The sequence below is a fragment of the Dendrobates tinctorius genome, unplaced genomic scaffold, assembly GCF_039654945.1.
Source record: "Dendrobates tinctorius isolate UK_male_01 unplaced genomic scaffold, ASM3965494v1 ptg000276l, whole genome shotgun sequence".
Classification (NCBI taxonomy): domain Eukaryota; kingdom Metazoa; phylum Chordata; class Amphibia; order Anura; family Dendrobatidae; genus Dendrobates; species Dendrobates tinctorius.
In genome coordinates, this window is record NW_027361943.1 from 3,375,465 (window position 1) to 3,395,204 (window position 19,740).

Genomic DNA, 19,740 nt, shown 5'->3' on the forward strand with positions numbered 1-19,740 from the left:
ATTTGTCAAAGAATAGACAACCTCTTTGAAGGTTTATTCCATCCATTAATGTTATCACCTATCCAGATTGTGAGCACCTGACTCCAGGGATCTGCACCAATCTCAAGAGCTCTGAGATGTCCAGTTAAAATGGCATGGAGCCTGATCATGTCCCATTCTCTATCAGACTGTGGGGAATAGCTCAGAGCTGTGCTTGGCTATCTTTTGCAGTCCCACTGAGAATGGGCATTTCACAGCCATATTCTCAGTATTTGTGAGGTTCCCAGGGATCTGACCACTACCAACTCCTTTCTTAGGAAAATGGCAAACAATGCAATTTTCAGAAAGTTTTCAGAATTTGTTTTTTTGGGTGATATAAATAAAAAGCTATATTTGTTCTGCAGATAAAGAAATGAGTGTATCGCTCATCGTACTATTAAATGAATGACCTCTGTTTTATTTTGTCACATGTCACTCAAAGAAAAGCATCAAATAGAAAAAGGTAAGGATGGCACATCCATTCTTGATTAAAATCTTCAAGCTTTATTACAGTAAGTATGAATTACATAAAAAACAAAGACTAAGGCTATGTGCACACGTTGCGGATTCTGCTGCGTTTCCGCAGCGGTTTTGGCCCTGCGGAAACGCAGCAGTTCCGCAGACCAAGTACAGTACAATGAAACCCTATGGGTTTTCAAAAACGCTGTGCTCACGGTGCGTTTTTTTCCGCACGGTTTTGCTGCGGTTTACAAACCGCAGCATGTCAATTTTTTGGGCGGTTTCTGCAGCGGTTTCACACCTTTAACATAGCAGAGGTGTGAAACCGCAGGGCAAAACCGCAGACCAAACCGCAGGACACTTTACCTGCGGTTTTACCTGCGGTTCCGCGCGGAAAAACCCGCAGGTGATTCTGCACCGTGTGCACATAGCCTAAAAGCATAGTCACTCTGACACGTTTCTGGAGCACAATGCACCCTTCGTCACAGAGTAATGCCAGAAGGGTGTGGACACAAATATATAAAAACACACCATTGCCAGAACAGGCACAACTACCTAATCATGCAAATAAAAATACTTATATATATATATATATATATATATTCAAAATTACAAAAAAAATAATGAATACAGAAGAATGGAAAATGTAGAAACATTTGAAGCCATCAATAAATAAACATTGTGTCCTTCCTATTGTTCCAACCATTCTTAGTATCCAATTTAATGATTCAGATGATTTATTAGTTGGTTTTACCTGTTCTGGCAATGGTGTGCTTTTATATATTTGTGTCCATGTCCTTCTGGCATTACTCTATGACTAAGGGTACACTGTGTGCCAGAAACGTGTCACAGTGCTCATGCATTCACCAGTCTTTGTTTTTTATGTAATGGATACTTAATAAAGCTTGAAGATTTTATTCAAGAATGCATGTGCCATTCTTATCTTTTTCTATTTGATATTTTTGTTCAGGATCTCAGTAAAACAACTATGAAACCAATTTTATATGAATTATCTATAATTGACTATTTTTAGAAAAATAAAAATTGTTTACATAAACTAGCTTTTTTATCACCATACTCTGACAACCATAAGTTTTTAAATTCTTTAAACAAAGCGATTTGATTGCTTGTTTTGTTGTAGGACGAACTGTCATTTTTATTAGTACTATTTTGTAAAACGTAATCATATGTTGATTACTTTTTATTTAGCTTCTTGCAAGGCAGGATGAACAAAAACAGCAATTCCAGATGATGCCGAAACCCATCAGCACCACAAGTACATTTTCCAAGAGGGTTGTGGGGTCAATAGGGTGACAGAGGGAGAACCAACCCTCTGTTAACCACCTAAATGCTGCAGTCACTATTGATATACAGCTGTCCATGGCACAGAATGAGCTCTGGCGCCCATGCCACACTGTAATAGTATGGCAGGAGGATAAGGCTATATTCACACACAATAGAGTTGGTTTGCTGAAATTCCTGGGATTTGCGGAAATCAATATGGTTGTTGCAAAAATAGTCCTATTGAGGTGAATGGAACGTATTTGTAGTTGCAAAAATGTCTGCAACAAATAGGCATGTTTGAATATACCCTAATTGGTCTATTAATTAATGAACCCATAAGTTTAGAATCACAAATTCTGAGTAAGGGCTCATACTCACTTGCGAGAGACTCGCACGATTCTCGTGCGTGTCTCTCGCATGAAAACCTGGCACTGCCGCCGGCACTGTAGAAATATATGTAGCCGCACGCTCCGGTGCGAGTGCCGGCGACAGTGCCAGATTTTCATGCGAGAGACTCGCACGAGAATCATGCGAGTCTCTCGCAAGTAAGTATGAGCCCTAAGGCCGGGGGTTACATGAGTGTAGATTCTCTCGTGCAAGGGAATCGGATCAATTATATAAAACATCAGATAGCAATCGTCCGACGTGTATGTGTAGGGGAAGTGGACCGACCTATGGACTTGTCTGCAGCAGGAGGGTTACTGTACAATGTGCTGGACATGGACTGCTGTATATATAGGTGGGGGACAGCTGGAGATTGTGAGGGATGGTGGAGTACTGGGTCTGGCCACTATGGGGAGACCAACGACAGCAGAAACAGAAGAAGGTGTAGTACTGCAGTTTGGCCACAAGATAGGAGCAGGGAGCAGTGAGGACAGGGCTTAACAGCAGCTTAAGGCTACGAAACCGCAAAGTCATGGGGGGCAGATTTACAGGAGCTCTAGAGGGGGTATTCCCAGGGAGGGGAATAAATAGTTGCAGAGAGTTCCAGACCAGTCAGTCCAGGGAGAGGAGCTTAGAGGAAGAAGAGGCGGAGGGAGGAGTTGGACAGAGGATAAGCTCCAGCAGGGACTGAGGAGGAAGACAGTCAGGGGGTGGCCCTGACAGGAGGAAGACAGTCAGGGGGTGGCCCTGACAGGAGGAGCCGCAGAACAGAGACAGCCTGGGGTACCACAAATGGATGGACTCAGACAAGTGAAACACTGTGGTGGTAGGCTTAGGGCAGCCACAGTGAAAGAGCCTCAAGGGACGTCAAACAGGAAAAGGAAGAAAGTGAAAGGTACCCGGGCCTGTGTGCGGAGTTTGTCATGCAGCTGCTGTGTGGTGCTGCAGTCGTCAAAGGTACGGCCAATAAAGAGAACCTGTTGGACGCACATCAGTCTCTGTCTCAGTCTGTTTGCGGCGGAAAGAGGACCACCCCCCAGTCGGCTCACCTACCTACATATGCTCATACAGACGACCATATAACTCAGACGAGTGCTATCCATGGTTTAATGCATAGCACTCATCTGTTAGCATGGGTAGTCTGGAGAAGGAACCTCCGGGAGTGGACCCTCTGGACTGTGGCATCGATGGACCCCAGGCGAGCTGCCAGATGGAACCAACCCCTATACAGGGACCGTTAGGTGCAGGCCCAGGGTTTCGAGTACCACGGTAGTCGGTACCGAGAGGGGCGGCTCAGGATGGACCGGAGTAAGACTGAGACTGGAGTAAAGAATAACAGAACAAGACTGGAACCAGGAGGCTGGAATGAAGAGAGACAGAAGATTGGAACGAGTAGGAATGACAGGAGTAGGAACACTGGAGACTGGACTGGAGTAGGACAGCAAGGACTCTGAAGGCAGGACTGGAGTAGGACAGCAGGAACACTGGAAGATGGACTGGAGCAGGACAGCAGGAGCACTGGAGGCAGGACTGGAGTAGGACGACAGGAACACTGGAGACAGGACTGGAGTAGGACGGCAGGAACACTGGAGACAGGACTGGAGTAGGATGGCAGGAACACTGGAGGCAGGACTGGAGTAGGACAGCAGGAACACTGGAGGCTGGACTGCGGACGAGAACAAGGAACACAGGTAGCAGAACTGAGAGGCTGCTGTGGGGAGCAGCCGAGAACGGAACTGCAGGAGCAGAGAGCACACGATGAAGCAAGGCCAGAGTGCTAGGAAACACAACGATCAGGTGCCTCCCTCAGGGGGAAGCGGCCTGATATGGCCCCATCTGGTCAGCCATTGGTCCAAAGGTGCTTCCGGGTCAGGGCACAGCCGGATCATAAGAAGCAGGAAGGAGGCGCGGCCGCGGCCTATGGCGCATGCGCATAGCATGCAGGGAAGGCATCGGTCGTGGGCCCGTCTCAGGTGACCGCCGCGGCCGTAGGATGGAGAGAGGCTGCGGTGTGAGAGCGGAGGCCGACTGCGGCGTGGGAGCAGAGGTTGGGTGAGTATGGCGGAGCGGTGTAACATCATCCCAATGTTATTCTATGGAGCTGTGCAAATGTCCTATTTTTTTCTGGGAGCAAGTGGTCCGAAGAAAAACAAGCAAAGCATGTGCGGTTTGCCTCTGAGAATCAGATGTCACCCACCCATGTGACTCTATGGGTCAGTGGAAAAAAATCTATCTTGGATTGCAAACGAGTGCGGCGTGATAGAGAAGGTAGAGTAACTTTTTTTTTCTCTCCGTCTCTGACAGAATTGGATCACATTCTAATGAAACTCTGATCACAGACTGATTTTCTTGGATGTGGAGAAAATGGTCGTTTTCACCTGCCCTAACAGAGAACATCAGAATAAAAACACTAGAATAGAGGGAGGTTGCATGTAAAAAGGTTTGGTGATCACACCATCAAGTGTGCATTGTAGAGATAATGCAGTGTCTCCCTCATGCAGTGCTGTATAGAAGCTGCATGTAAGAGAGTCAGTGAGAGTGTACAGTAACAGTTCAGGAGGAAATCCAGGAGAAACTGCAAAGGATGAGAGAACCAGGCTGCAATTGCTGCTGAAGACCGGGTCCAGAACTGTTGGGGCCGAACCTCCTGTTGCAGGGGGGAAGAAAATTGAGGAGGGTGGAGACCCACAACCTGCAGAGAGGGGGTGTGGTGAGTCAGGGGAGTATAAGTAGGATTGTGCTGGAAAAGAGAGGGCTTCCCGCTGAGTGAGAGAGGACCTGCACTGCACCATGAGCAGAAATAGTCCGCGTGGCAGTGATTAGGGTTGGGTGCAGTGAGGACCCAGGGAGCGTGCAGGTCAGAGCACGCCGAGCGGGAGTGTGTGGGGAAAGACTCCTGGCTGCAGAGCACAGATCCAGGATGGGCACAGTAAAGACTCACAAGTACCAGCAGGCGTGCAGGGAGATGCGCATCGGGCAGAGCGTTGCAGTGCAGCTATCAAGGTACCAGCGGGTGTGCTGAGAGTCGGGCACCAAGTGAAGCATTGCAGTGCGGGCATCCAGGTATTGGCGGGTGCACAGGAAAGCACATACAGAGTAGAGATTTGTGTAGAGCTTCACTCTTCGGCTCTGCAGTTGAAAGGACTAGGGGCTCAGCGGGCAAAACCAGTGACCGCCCGCTGCCACCAGAAGCGGCCCAGTGTATTGGGTGGGGAAGCCTGAAGACACAGCACCGCCCTCATCCCATTACCTATCGGACTGCAAGCATGTAAAGGACAGCGGAGTCACCATAAGTTGAACATGATAAAAAAATTGTTCAGTGAAAATAACCCTTACACTGTTAATGTTGTTTAACCCCTTGTTGGCTCCCTGCGAGAAGAACCCCTTTTTGTGTAAACCATACCCTTGTTAACCCTTGTTCTGCACCTTTGTGTTTCTGCATCCTTTTACCTGCTTTACACATGGTCTGTCGGCTAGTCTTCTTGTTAGGGTCGGCGGAACGCACCAGATATAAATAATAGAAGGTGAGCTCGCCGCCCGGGGTCCACCGTGCGGTAGATGGTAAGACCGCTGCTGGACAATGGCAGATGCACCAGAAGGTGAAGTACTGCGCTCGGGTTAACGTCACCCGAACGCTAAGAGCGGCTCTGTTCAGACACAGAGTCGCGTGGCAGTAATAAATATAAAGATGCTGGCCCTGTTAGCTTCACAGGAAGCTCAGCGGGTGGCGTTGCAGCCGCAACCGCCAAGGGACACTGCTACCGCAGCGCGGCAATAACTAAAGCCACTGAACAACGGCGCCGGAAGACCGAGCACCGTCGGACGCTAGTGGGCAGTGCAGGAGGCTCAGTGGCGTGTAGCTTGCCACAATCTGGAGCTGACTAACCAACACTCTGTCACCATTCATATTACCAGAGGGAAGGGGTTTCATAATAAGTCAGTCACCAGTCCATGCATCCATCACCATACACACACAGCATAATATGCTACACTAGCGCATGGCCGAGCCGCCATGCGGGCTTTTTATAGCCATGCGCTTCCGGGACCTTCCAGGACCCTGGAAATGACCAATCAGATCCGATGCAGGACCTGAGCATGTGACCCCTGCTCTCCAGTGAGAGGTCACTTTGCGGCCATGCCCAGTAGCACAGCACGAGGACTTAGCCTCTGGAGCGGTTCCCTGCAGAACAGGTTGTGCTACCATTGCTGCACCAGAGGTGGCAGCAACATCCAGGCTGTCAGAGCAAGTCTGAGCAGCACGCCTGGCTTGCCGTGATTGCTGAGTAGCACCCAGAGCGGTCGGAGGAGAATGGGAGACCGCTGGATGTCTGGCTCTGGATTCCCGCTGTGCAGTGTCAGGAATCCGATGCCTAACACTTCTGACCTGAACTCGAAAGCCTAATGTATGTCTATGACTCGAGGCTGTCAAGTTTCGGTCAGGATCCGTGGCCTGTTCGTGGATAACATTCCATGTTCGGACCATGACACACGGATGCATAAATATGGCATGATGTTTATGTAAGGAGGTTGATGAGATTGCGGATACCTGCGTTCCGGGTCCAGAGCTAAAAGGGCAGCATCCTCTGTTCCTGGGGGGAAGCCTGAGTGAGCCGGACCAACCTCTGAACCCAGGAGGGTGGGGAGAACCTGAAAAGGGTGCTCAGCGTCGGAAAAATATGAGCATAAAGCAGGGGAGTCTGGCATCAGCGGAGTGCAGTGCAGAGCGGTGAGTGGTGCGCCCTGCTTCCCCCACCAGAGGGTACCAGTGTGGTGACGGGCCATATAAAAGGAGCCCTGGTTGCCTGCAGAGAGAGCCATGCCAGCAGAACAGAGCCGTGCCAGCAGAGCAAAGCCGAGCCGGGTGTTGTAGCAACCAAAGAGAGGAGTGCTTTGTCCTGGGAGTACCAGCGGCACGCAGACCAACGTCTGCCAATGTACGCCGTCAAGAGGGGGGACCAGGGAAAGCAGGACGTGCAGTGTGTGTCCAGAGAACCAGGTGCCGTACACTATGTGACTGTGAGTACTGCACATGCGCTGCCCAAGAAGGACCGCATATGAGACTGACACTTGCACCCTGACATTGCCAGCTGTTAGTTGCCTTGACCCTTGTGACCTAACTTCACCAGATAAGATAGTAAAGGAGTCATGTTGGGCTCGTACAGGACTGTGGCCCGTGCCTTTGTTAGCCACATCAGTATATGGACTAGGGGCAGTGGAAGGTACCGGAGACCGACTACTGCCGCCGGAAGACGGACCAACAATTACAGTACCATCCTGGAGAAAACGCTGCACCCGCCATTGCCGGCTCTATTGATTTCGCAGCAGGAGCTGCAGTGTTAGGACTTCCTGATATGCTTGCTACTGAACTGTCGTTATTTGAACCGTTGTACTTCATTTTGCCATTTATACTGTTTGACCCTTTACCTCCCTGTGTGGAGTATTCCCCTGTAAATAAACCTGTTAGGCTGGTTTCACACTTGCGTTTTTTTGCGCTGCGTTTTTGCGCTAACATGCACATGCATTTTTTTCCTATATTTAACATGGGTGCACATTGTCATGCGTTTGTATGCCCAAGCGTTTTTTGTAGTGTGCGCCCAGGCGCACAAAATGCAACCTGTTGCATTTTTTTGTGCATCCGACCTGTCTCAAAAAATGCATGCGCACACAATGCGCACGGAATTCACCCAAAAACACATTAAAGTCTATGGAAGCGCTGACATGCGCATGTTCATGCGCACGACAGCGTTTAAAAACACATGCATTTTTAGGCAAAAACCATGCACAAAAAAACAAGAAAACGCATTAAAAATGCATGATGCGTTTTTTATGTGCATTTGCACTGCGCACACAGCGCAAAAAACGCAAGTGTGAAAGTAGCCTAAATCCTTGCTCTGCCTCCTGTCCGTCACTGCATCCCACGTTCCTGTGATTTCTACATTTACCTGACACTTTACTTAAGAAGTCATACTCATGTACAGTATATTCATTGAATTTGTTTTCTTTTTCTATCATTGATATTACTCAGATACAGAAGCATATTCTGTAGCACAGAAATACTTACCAGACAGCAGAAGCTAAAAGTATATTGGCATTGTTACTGAAGTAATCTATAGGAGAATCTCCAAGCAAAACATCTGCAAGAATGTAGCTGCCAAAGCAGTAGAGCATGGCACACAACCAGGAGGCTACAGGACTACGTCTAGAAAGGGCCACAGCACCTGTGTGTGAGGAAGAGGACTGTTATTAATATATAAATGATACTGAAGCATGACACATTTATTTCAAGTCCATGACACACTTAGCTGATTATTTACAGTAAGTACAAATGCCACTTATTATCATGCCTTTCTTAGAACAAAAAACAGTGAAGAATTGGTCATTAAATCAGCTTTACAGTCAGATTATTTTGTGCATATTGATTATTATTATTTATTTATATAGCACCATTGATTCCATGGTGCTGTACATTAGAAAGGGTTACATGCAAATTACAGATATCACTTACAGTTGTGGCCAAAAGTATTGACACCCCTGCAATTCTGTCAGATAATACTCAGTTTCTTCCGGAAAATGATTGCAAACACAAATTCTTTGGTATTATTATCTTCATTTAATTTGTCTTAAATGAAAAAACACAAAAAGAATTGTCCTAAAGCCAAATTGGATATAATTCCACACCAAACATAAAAAAGAGGGTGGACAAAAGTATTGGCACTGTTCGAAAAATCATGTGATGCTTCTCTAATTTGTGTAATTAACAGCACCTGTAACACCTAACATGTGTTGGCAATAACTAAATCACACTTGCAGCCAGTTGACATGGATTAAAGTTGACTCAACCTCTGTCCTGTGTCCTTGTGTGTACCACATTGAGCATAGAGAAAAGAAAGAAGACCAAAGAACTGTCTGAGGACTTGAGAAACCAAATTGTGAGGAAGCATGAGCAATCTCAAGACTACAAGTCCATCTCCAAAGACCTGAATGTTCCTGTGTCTACCGTACGCAGTGTCATCAAGAAGTTTAAAGCCCATGGCACTGTGGCTAACCTCCCTAGATTTGGACGGAAAAGAAAAATTGACAAGAGATTTCAACGCAAGATTGTGCGGATGTTGGATAAAGTACCTCGACTAACATCCAAACAAGTTCAAGCTGCCCTGCAGTCTGAGGGTAAAACAGTGTCAACCCGTACTATCCTTCGGCGTCTGAATGAAAAGGGACTGTATGGTAGGAGACCCAGGAAGACCCCACTTTTTACCCCGAGACATAAAAAAGCCAGGCTGGAGTTTGCCAAAACTTACCTGAAAAAGCCTAAAACGTTTTGGAAGAATGTTCTCTGGTCAGATGAGACAAAAGTAGAGCTTTTTGGGCAAAGGCATCAACATAGAGTTTACAGGAGAAAAAAAGAGGCATTCAAAGAAAAGAACACCTTCCCTACAGTCAAACATGGCGGAGGTTCCCTGATGTTTTGCGGTTGCTTTGCTGCCTCTGGCACTGGACTGCTTGACCGTGTGCATGGCATTATGATGTCTGAAGACTACCAACAAATTTTGCAGCATAATGTAGTGTGAGAAAGCTGGGTCTCCCTCTTAGGTCATGGGTCTTCCAGCAGGACAATGACCCAAAACACACTTCAAAAAGTACTAGAAAATGGTTTGAGAGAAAACACTGGAGACTTCTAAGGTGGCCAGCAATGAGTCCAGACCTGAATCCCATAGAACACCTGTGGACAGATCTAAAGATGGCAGTTTGGAGAAGGCACCCTTCAAATATCAGGGACCTGGAGCAGTGTGCCAAAGAAGAATGGTCTAAAATTCCAGCAGAGCATTGTAAGAAACTCATTGATGGTTACCGGAAGCGGTTGGTCGCAGTTATTTTGGCTAAAGGTTGTGCAACCAAGTATTAGACTGAGGGTGCCAATACTTTTGTCTGGCCCATTTTTGGAGTTTTGTGTGAAATGATCAATGTTTTGCTTTTTGCTTCATTCTCTTTTGTGTTTTTTCATTTAAGACAGACAAATTAAATGAAGATAATAATACCAAAGAATTTGTGTTTGCAATCATTTTCAGGAAGAAACTGAGTATTATCTGACAGAATTGCAGAGGTGTCAATACCTTTGGCTACAACTGTACAGGAAACAAACTAACAATGACAGACTGATACAGAGGGAAGAGGACCCTGCCCTTTCGGGTTTACATGCTACAGGATGGTGGGGAAGGAGACAGTAGGTTGGTGGGTTTCAGTAGTTCCGGTGTTGGTTGAGGTGATATCTCCGGTAGTGGTGAGAGAGAAGGAGGTAGCGGGGTCATTGCAGACTGTAGGCTTTCTTGAAGAGTTGAGTTTTCAGGTTCCGTCTGAAGGATCCAAATGTGGTTGATAGTCGGACTTGTTGGGGAAAAGAATTCCAGAGGATACGGGCAATTCGGGAGAAGTCTTGGAGGTGGTTGGGTGAGGAGCGAATAAGTGTGGAGGAGAGAAGGAGGTCTTGGGAGGACCGGAGATTACGTGAGGGAAGGTATCAGGAGATTAGTTCAGAGACATATGGGGGAGACAGGTCATAGATGGCCTTGTAGGTCAGTATTAGTAATTTGAACTGGATACGCTAAATGGGAGCCAGTGAAGAGATTTGCAGAGGGGAGAAGCGGAGGAGTAGCGAGGAGAAAGATGAATTAGTCAGGCAGCAGAGTTAAGGATGAACTGGAGAGGTGCGAGGGTGTGAGCAGGGAGACCGCAGAAAAGGATGTTGCAGTAGTCGAGGCGGGAGATGATGAGGGCATGCACAAGCATTATAGTAGATTGAGGGTTGAGGAATGGATGGATTCTGGAAATATTTTTGAGCTGGAGGCGACAGGAGGTAGAAAGAGCTTGGATGTGCAGTTTGAAGGACAGGGCAGAGTCAAAGGAAACTCCGATGAGGCGGGCTTCCGGTACTGTAGAAAGCAAAATGTCATTAATTATTATAGCTAGGTCGGGTAAGGAAAATCTGTGAGATGGAGGACAGAGTATGAGTTCAGATTTGTCCACATTGAGCTTGAGAAAGCGAGAGTAGAAGAAGGAGGATGTGGCTGATAGACGTTCTGGGATTCTGGACAGCAGATAGGTGATGTCTGGGCCAGAGAGGTAGATCTGAGTGTCATCAGCATAAAGGTGGTACTGGAATCCGTGGGACTTTATGAGTTGCCCCAGACCAAGTGTATAGATTGAGAAGAGTAGGGGTCCTAAAACAGAGCCTTGGGGGACTCCAACAGAGAGAGGGTGGGATAAGGAGGTGGTGTGGGAGTGGGAGATGCTGAATGTGCGGTTGGAAAGGTATGAGGATATCTAGGATAGGGCAAGGTCTTTGATGCCAAAGGAGGAGAGGATCTGTAGTAGGAGGCAGTGGTCAACTGTGTCAAATGCAGAGGACAGGTCTAGAAGCAGGAGTATAGAGTATTGTCCATTTGATTTGGCTGTAAGTAGGTCGTTAGTAATTTTGGTCAGGGCTGTCTCAGTGGAGTGATGGGGGCAGAAATCAGATTGTAGATTGTCAAAGAGCAAGTTAGATGATAGGTCGGAGGAAAGTTCAGCGTGGACGTGCTGCTCCAGAAGTTTGCAAACGAATGGGAGCAACGATATTGGGCGGTAGCTGGACTTAGCGGTTGGGTCGAGGGTTGGCGTTTTAAGGATAGGCGTGATTGTGGCATGTTTGAAAGCAGAAGGGAAGGTACCGAACGTTAGTGATAAGTTAAAGAGGTGGGTTAGGGATGGGATAAGTGTGGTGGTGAGGTTGGGGAGGAGATGGGATGGGATGGGGTCGAGTGCACTGGTTGTGAGGTGCGATTTGGAGAAGAGACAATTAAGCTCCCCTTCAGTGATGTTGGAGAGTGCGGTTATGGGGTTTGGGCATTGGTCTGGTATACAAAGGGGTTGTGGTGGTTTAATGATGAAGACTTGCCTTGTTTGGTCGATCTTATTTTTGAAGTGTGTGGCAAAGTCCTCAGCAAAGATGAGGGAGGTTGGAGGGGGCAGTGGTGGTGGGGGGGAGGGAGTTAAAAGTTTTGAATAACTGTTTGGGGTTGTAAGATAGGGAAGATACGAGGGTTGTGAAGTAGGCTTGTTTAGCAGAGGTGAGCGCAGATTTGATAGCGAGTGTTGACTGTTTGAATGCGGTGAAGTCGTCTTGCGAATTTGTTTTCTTCCAGCGCCGCTCTGCAATCCTGGACACTTGCTGGAGCTTTTTAGTGGTGTTCTTGTGCCAGAGTTGTCTGTTGATACTTCGCGTTCTGCCATAAACGAGAGGGGCGACCGTGTCAAGAGCTGATGCGAAAGTGGCACTGTATGTGTCTTGGAGTGAGGATATGGATGCCAGTGGTAGAATAGAGTCAGAGAGCGTGTCGGTGTCTAGGTGTGCGAGGTTTCTGCGGGGGTACACATGTTGCTGAACATGGGTGCCAGGAGAGGAGGACAGGGATGAGAAAGTGAGTAGATGGTGGTTGGTTGGATAGAGGGAGAGGGGAGGTGGTGAAGTTAGAAAAAGAGCAGAGGCGGGTGAAGACCAGGTCTAATGTGTGTCCGTCTGTGTGGGTGGCTGAGGAGGACCACTGGGTAAGTCCAAAGGATGAAGTAAGGGACAGGAGTTTGGAGTCTGCTGACTGAAGGGTATCAGTGGGGATGTTGAAGTCACCCATGATGATAGTGGGGATGTCAGTTGAAAGAAAATGAAGAAGCCAGGTAGAGAATTGGTCAATGAAGGCAGTGGTCGGGCCTGGAGGTCGGTATATGATGGCCACTTGGAGGTTGGAGGGAGAGTAGATGCGGACAGAGTGGACTTCAAAAGAGGGGAGGATTAGGGAGGGAAGAGGTGGGATTGGGTTAAAGGTGCAGTTGGAAGAAAGGAGAAGACGCACTCCTCTACCATGTCTATTGCCAGGGCGAGGAGTGTGGGTGAAGTGGAGGCCGCCTATTGTGAATTCTCTCTCTGGCTTCCCTCTGGTGATTACTGAAGGTAGTGGAGCTGGTCAGATTGACAGAGGGGTTGCGAGTTCTCTTTCTGGACTCCCTCGGGTGGTTACTTGAGGTAGTGGAGCTGATCTGATTGACAGAGGCTTGCCACCTGATAATGAGGAAGACGATTGGAGATCTGGGGTTTCTGATTGGGATTTAAGACAGCTTACTCCCTCTATCCCTGCTGGTGATTTTCTTCCTGTGCCTTCTGAGGTCTGATATCTCCTGCTCTTTCCCTGCATGGTTCAGCTAAGTGGTTCATTTGCTATTCTGTTTGCATTTGATCTGGTTTTGTCTATCTCTGCTTTGTGCGGGTCAGCCAGCTCCGGCTGGGGCTGTGCTGAATCACCGCTCATATGCTACTGCATATGCCAGTTTGTTTTGCCCCCTGTTATATTGGTCTCTTTTTGCTTTGCTTTCAGAATATACTAGAGTGCTGATATAGTGGGGGAAAAGTCGTGCGACTTCAGTGTTTTTGTGCATCAGACGTGTTGGACTTTTTGCAGGGTTTTTTGCATGATTGCAGACAGTGTCTTTCCTTTCCTGTCCTGTCTAGTCAGTGTGGGCCCCATCATTTGTTCAGTCTATTTTTCTGCCTGCGTTTGTGTTTTCATCTTGTTTCACCAACAATATATGTTTGGGGCTCTCTATTCCTTTGGGGTCTGCTCCGGGGCAGTTAGATTTCCCCTTTCTTGCTTTAGGCTTAGTGAGCTCTCCAGCTGTGCCGAGGTATCTAGGATCATCGTAGGTACACTCCACGGCTACTGCTAGTTGTGTGGACAGGATCAGGGGTCTGCATCCGCATAGTTACCAACCTCTCTGGTTTTCTGTGGCTTAGGCTGGCCTGCTATCCTCCTCGGTGACCCATTCATAGCACACCGCCATGGTTGGGAGTGAAGCGGCGGTGGCTGCGGGCAGTAGCGAGGAGGCCATAGCCGCGAGCTGGAGTGAGGCGACGTCGGCCACGGATGGCTGCAAGTAGGCTGCAGCCGAGAGCTGGAGTGAGGCAGCAGTCTTCTTTTGTCGGTAAGCATGTGCCAGTTTGTTTTGTCCCCTGTTATATTGGTCTCTTTTTGCTTTGCTTTCAGAATATACTAGAGTGCTGATATAGTGGGGACAAAGTCGTGTGACTTCAGTGTTTTTTGTGCATCAGACGTGTTGGACTTTTTGCAGGGTCTTTTGCGTGATTGCAGACAGTGCCTTTCCTTTCCTGTCCTGTCTAGTCAGTGTGGGCCCCATCATTTGCTCAGTCTATTTTTCTGCCTGTGTTTGTGTTTTCATCTTGTCTCACTGACAATATATGTTTGGGGGCTATCTATTCCTTTGGGGTCTGCTCCGGGCAGTTTAGATTCCCCCTTTCTTGCTTTAGGCTTAGTTAGCTCTCCTGCTGTGCCAAGGCGTCTAGGATCATTGTAGGTATGCTCCACTGCCACTGCTAGTTGTGTGGACAGGGTCAGGGGTCTGCAATCTGCTTAGTTACCAACTTCTCTGGTTTCTGTGGCTTAGCCTGGGCCTGCTATCCTCCTAGGTGACCCATTCATAACAGCCGCCGTAACACAGCGCAGCAGCGGAGGCAGTGTCAGAGGGTGTCAGCCATGTTTCTGTGAGGCCGAGGAAGGCAAGATTGCGAGAGAGAAAGAAGTCATGAATCACATGGAGCTTATTGCAGATGTATCGGGCATTCCAAAGTGCTCCCGAGAGAGGGAGCGGGGGTAGGGTGTCAATGGCACAGGTTTTAAGTTGGAAAGATTGCGGTAGTTTTTATTAGCTAGGGAGCAGTAGGAAGGGGTAGTAATGGGTTGGGTATGAGCTGTGGGGGTCCAGGATTGGGAGATATGTCGCCAGCAGTGAGGAGAAGCAGAGAAAGGGAGAGCAGGTGAGCGAAGGAGAGTGGACAGCTTGTTTTATGTTTCATTAGGACAGATTTGAGGTTGACGAACAGGTCAGCATAGGAGGTCAGGTGGGGAGGCAAGAGGGAAGGCGAGATGAATATTTGGTTAGAAGGTGCTGGGGTTTGGGGATAGCGAAGGAGAGTGAGGATTAATGGAGCAAACACTGTGAGGGCATATGTAAACATGGTGAAGGAGTAAGATGGGTTCATGGAAAAGCTAGATTCAACTAATAAGAAGTGCTTACTCAGCAGACATACCCAAAAGAGACAAGTTTGATACAAGTTGATACAGTTTCATGTGCAGTATCCTTTTAAGCCAAAACTCTGGGATGGGTCATTATGATCTGTTGCAAATTTTCATTGCAGTAGTGTACAGATTGAGAGCATGCTACAGATGATACATTTTTGGATGCAAGAAATAAAAAAAATGGCTGTCGCAATATAATTGATGGTTTCCAAAATTATGGACATCCAGTCAGCACGATTTTGTAATATAAAGTAAAGATATGGCAGTAATGGCGCTGTAATACTGAGTGATTACATTGATACCTTTGGTGAATAAATCCACTTTGTTGTTCTTCTTTAGTCATTATTTGAAGTTTTCTGCTAATTAGATTTCGGTGCACAGAGGCCGGACAATGCACTGGGCCTTCTCCTCCCTGTCTGTGATTTCCCAGCCCCTCCGCATGCCTCTGGTCTGCGAATGATAGGTCACTGCTGAGATTTCACAAACAGGGCGGAGAAGACCCCCAGTGTACAGTCCGGTCCCTGTGCACTGAAATTAAAGTCAACCAAGTGTCAGATTATGTCCAAAGTTTCCATCATTCATTGTGGCTGTGGATCCTAAGTAGGCAACTCCCTGTTATAGTTAATAGCAAACCCAGTTGCATATTAATGCCAGGGAAGAGAAGACCCAGTGATGAATCTCCCTACAAACAAACCACACCAACTCCAAAAAACATAGGAAAACCAGAGAAAAAAGGAGTACTAGGTGATATTAATTTTAAAATAGTATATCAATTTTATTCAGTAGAAAAACACATATGTAAAAAATCAAACAGTAACATGGTAACTATAGTGCACCAAGACAATACAGGCAGGAAAGGGAAAAACACCCCTAAATGCATGCCACCATTAAATATAAGGAGCCAAGGCCAAGTGACCAATGGGTATAAATAATACCGCTAGCGACATGGTAAAAATTCCACCATGATCGCCGAAAATAAGGCTTACCAGAGTAGTAGGGGCATTAGGGAGGTGATCCCAGGGCCAGATGTCCACACCGACGCACGTTTCGCTGGTACAATGCCACTTTCTCAAGGGGATGGTGTTTTATGAGAATAGGACCTTAAAATAGCCCATGTGATGTGTCACATGGGATGGGATGACCAGTAGGAAAAGGTAAAATGGCGCATGCGCAGTGCGTGAACCAGGTCCTCAGAGCTGCACAGGCGTCATGTCTCAAGGCGCACGCGCGGGATGAGAGGCAGCCCGGCGCACGTCAGGGACATAGAGATGCCCAGCAGCAAGGGGAAACGGGAGCACAGCACAGCGGATGCGCACAAACACAGCGGCCATCCCGGGCAAACAAGTGGCACCAGAGTGATATGTGATAGTACATATAATAAATAATTGATACAATAAATCATACCGTGCAATACATCACAATGGTATAAACCATACAAAAAAAACCAAGGCTGTAGGCTGGCACATTATATATTGAACAAGTTATAAAACATTAACCCATCAATAACCCATTATCATATACAATTTGACAGGTAAGTAAAACCACAACGATCATCAAGTACAAAGATGGGAATTTTTCCGTGACAAGTAGGCCACTTGGGATGTAGAAGACCGGTCTCACATACAAAGAAAGGCCCTAGAATCACTGAAAAACAATTGTGAGACAAAAATGATAAAAATTTATTTAAAAAATGTGCTCTAATAAATCTTTTGATGGAGAATCATTTAAACCTTCTCAAAATGAAGGCTTATTGACTAATGACTCCACGAATCAATGCATTACGACACGACAATCAGCAAAGAACAAGGTGTCTGGTGGGAGGTCTGCCCAGACTGGATCCCAGGGTGGATTACAGGTACTGAACCTCTCCCAACATGTGCTCACTGACGCACAGGCTGAGGTTCTGAGCAGAGGTCTTTCTTTTTCTCCCATTTATCAATATAATTTCTTTACAGCTTTAAAGGATTTACAGCTTTTTTCATGAAAGCTTCTGCTCAGAAAACTTCACAATCGTGGTCAAGCGTTTGTGCTCATGAGTGAAATCGAGATGGAAGCCTTGCACAACCTTGAAGACCTGTTTGATGAACAAACAACACCTCAGGCAAGTAGGTTTCCATCTTCACTTTTGCCCAGATTGACTAGGTTCCCTTCCTTAACTCTTATTCCAGCGATAGAGATTTTCACCAAACTAGTCGAGGATTTTAAGAAATTGTCAACTAAAAGGAGATACGACAATCTAACTTCTAGACAGCGTCAGGCGATTTTGCAGTTACAGGCACTCCCTGACGTTGTCTTTAAATCTGCAGACAAGGGAGGGAACATCGTCATCTGGCCAAGTGATATGTATGAATGGGAGGCCTTTCGGCAGCTCAGGGATTCAAACACCTATATGAAGTTATTGTTTAATCCTGTGACGTGGTATGTAAGTTCATTGACTTTTATTTAAAACCAATTGTGGAAGCTTTACCTTCTTTTGTCCTTGACACGATGGATGTCCTGGCACGGGTTGATGACATCCTTGTGGATAACAATGTCCTTTTGGTTACTGCGGACATGGAGTCTCTCTATACTTGCATCGATCATACCCATGGTTTGGATGCAGTGTGCCTCTTCCTGGGGTTCTCCGACCAGGACGGCCCTTTGTGTTGAGCTAATCCTTGAGCTGCTTGCACTATGTTCTGTCCCACAACGTTTTTGTCTTTAAAGACATTTTTTACTTACAGAAGCGTGGCACAGCCATGGGTACGGCCTGTGCTCTCGCGTACGCCAATCTCTACCTGAGCACCTGGGAGAGATCCCTCTTTGGCATCGGGGGCTTGCCGGCTGCTTCCCATGTGCTGTGCTGGCTTCATTATATTGATGACATCTTGTTGTTGTGGGATGGGACGGTGCACCAGCTCGAGGATTTTATGAAACAACTGAATCATAATTCTCTAAATATCCGCCTTACCTATAACTATAGTGATACTAGGGTAGATTTCCTGGTCATCTCTCTGGAGGTCGACCCTTCACGTCAGATCCGGACAGATGTCTTCAGGAAACCTACGGCAGTAAATTCTTTGATTCATGTGGAATCAGCACTCCATCCTGCCACCATTAGGGCTGTCCCGGTCGGACAGTTCCTCAGGATGAGGTCGATCTGCTCCTCTGATATTCAATTTGAGGCCCAGGCTTCAGATTTGAAACAACGTTTTAGGGCCCGGGGCTACAGCGGCAGGAGCATCAAACATTGATATGATCAAGCAAGGAGAACTCCCCGCAATACCCTTTTACATACCAAAAAGGGCAATCGGAACGCTGGGGCTGATGGACCAGTTTGCTTTATTGCCACGTACAATCATAAATGGTCCAAAATGCGTCAGATTTTAATCAAACTTTGGGATATTCTCAAAACTGAGCCATCCCTGGGAGTCACTCTGGGTGATCTCCCCTCCATGAATTACAGACGTTCTAAGAATTTGAGTGACTTACTAGTCAAGAGTCATTATGTCCCTACCAAAAGAAGACCTTTTGGTTCTCATGGCCCCACCCCAGACATTGTACCATGTGGACATTGCCTCGCATGCGCCAATGTCCAGCGAAGCACCAATTTTATGTCTTCTGATGGTTTACGTACCTTTGAGATTCGCCACCGTATATCTTGTGGCAGTACCAATGTCACTTACTATGCCACTTGTGGCTGCCCCAGGATATACGTTGGCCTGACCAACAGGGAGCTTTGCATGCGTGTACGTGAAAACGTACCGGACATTGGTGCGGCTAGGACCACCTCAGATCCCTCGGATCTGAAAACAATCCCTCGTCATTTCAAAGCCCACCATAATTGTGAGGATGCGTCACTTAAGATCCGTGGTATTGATATTCTCCATCTGGGCATTAGAGGGAGTAATAACAAGAAGATTCTTGCTCAGATGGAAGCAAGGTGGATAGTGATGCTTGACTCTATGTCCCCCAAAGGCCTAAATGAACATCTGAGCTTTACCTCCTTTTTATGATGTATTTTTCTGGTCTATATGTTGGGCTTCCATCGCTACTTGATGTCCTTGCATTTGAATTTTTTTTATTATTTTTTATCATTTTTATCTCACACTTGTTTTTCAGTGATTCTAAGACCATTCTTTATATGAGGGACCAGACTTCTACATCCCAATTGGCCTTCTACTTGTTATGGAAAAATTCCCATCATTGTACTTGATGATCTTTGTGGTTTTACTTACCCGTCAAATTGTATATGATAATGGGTTTGTGGCGCCCCTGAGGCTCAGTCGCCACAGAGGTACTGCACCTTCTCCTAAGGTGTAGTGCCCCACCATCCAGGTAAGGTGGGAACTCCTTTCCACACTCCAACACTCGCACCCCACACAACAGAGTAGTTCTGCACAACCACATTGCGGCTCAGTGCTTAGAGAGTAGCAGAGCACCTCTGGTGGTTCCCTGCATGGAACACTGGATGTGCTGGGAGGTGGGTGGAGTTTAG

The 19,740-nt window shown here is 47.0% G+C and overlaps 1 protein-coding gene across 1 annotated transcript in view; it reads right to left on the reverse strand.

Annotated features, from left to right (window-relative positions):
- TMEM38A (transmembrane protein 38A) overlaps nucleotides 1–19,740 on the reverse strand; it is a 119,145-nt gene that overhangs the window by 37,612 nt on the left and 61,793 nt on the right. The window contains exon 2 of the mRNA XM_073559846.1: nucleotides 8,207–8,363. Within this exon, the coding sequence (XP_073415947.1) occupies nucleotides 8,207–8,363 (157 nt within the window). The remainder of the gene's footprint in view (nucleotides 1–8,206; nucleotides 8,364–19,740) is intronic.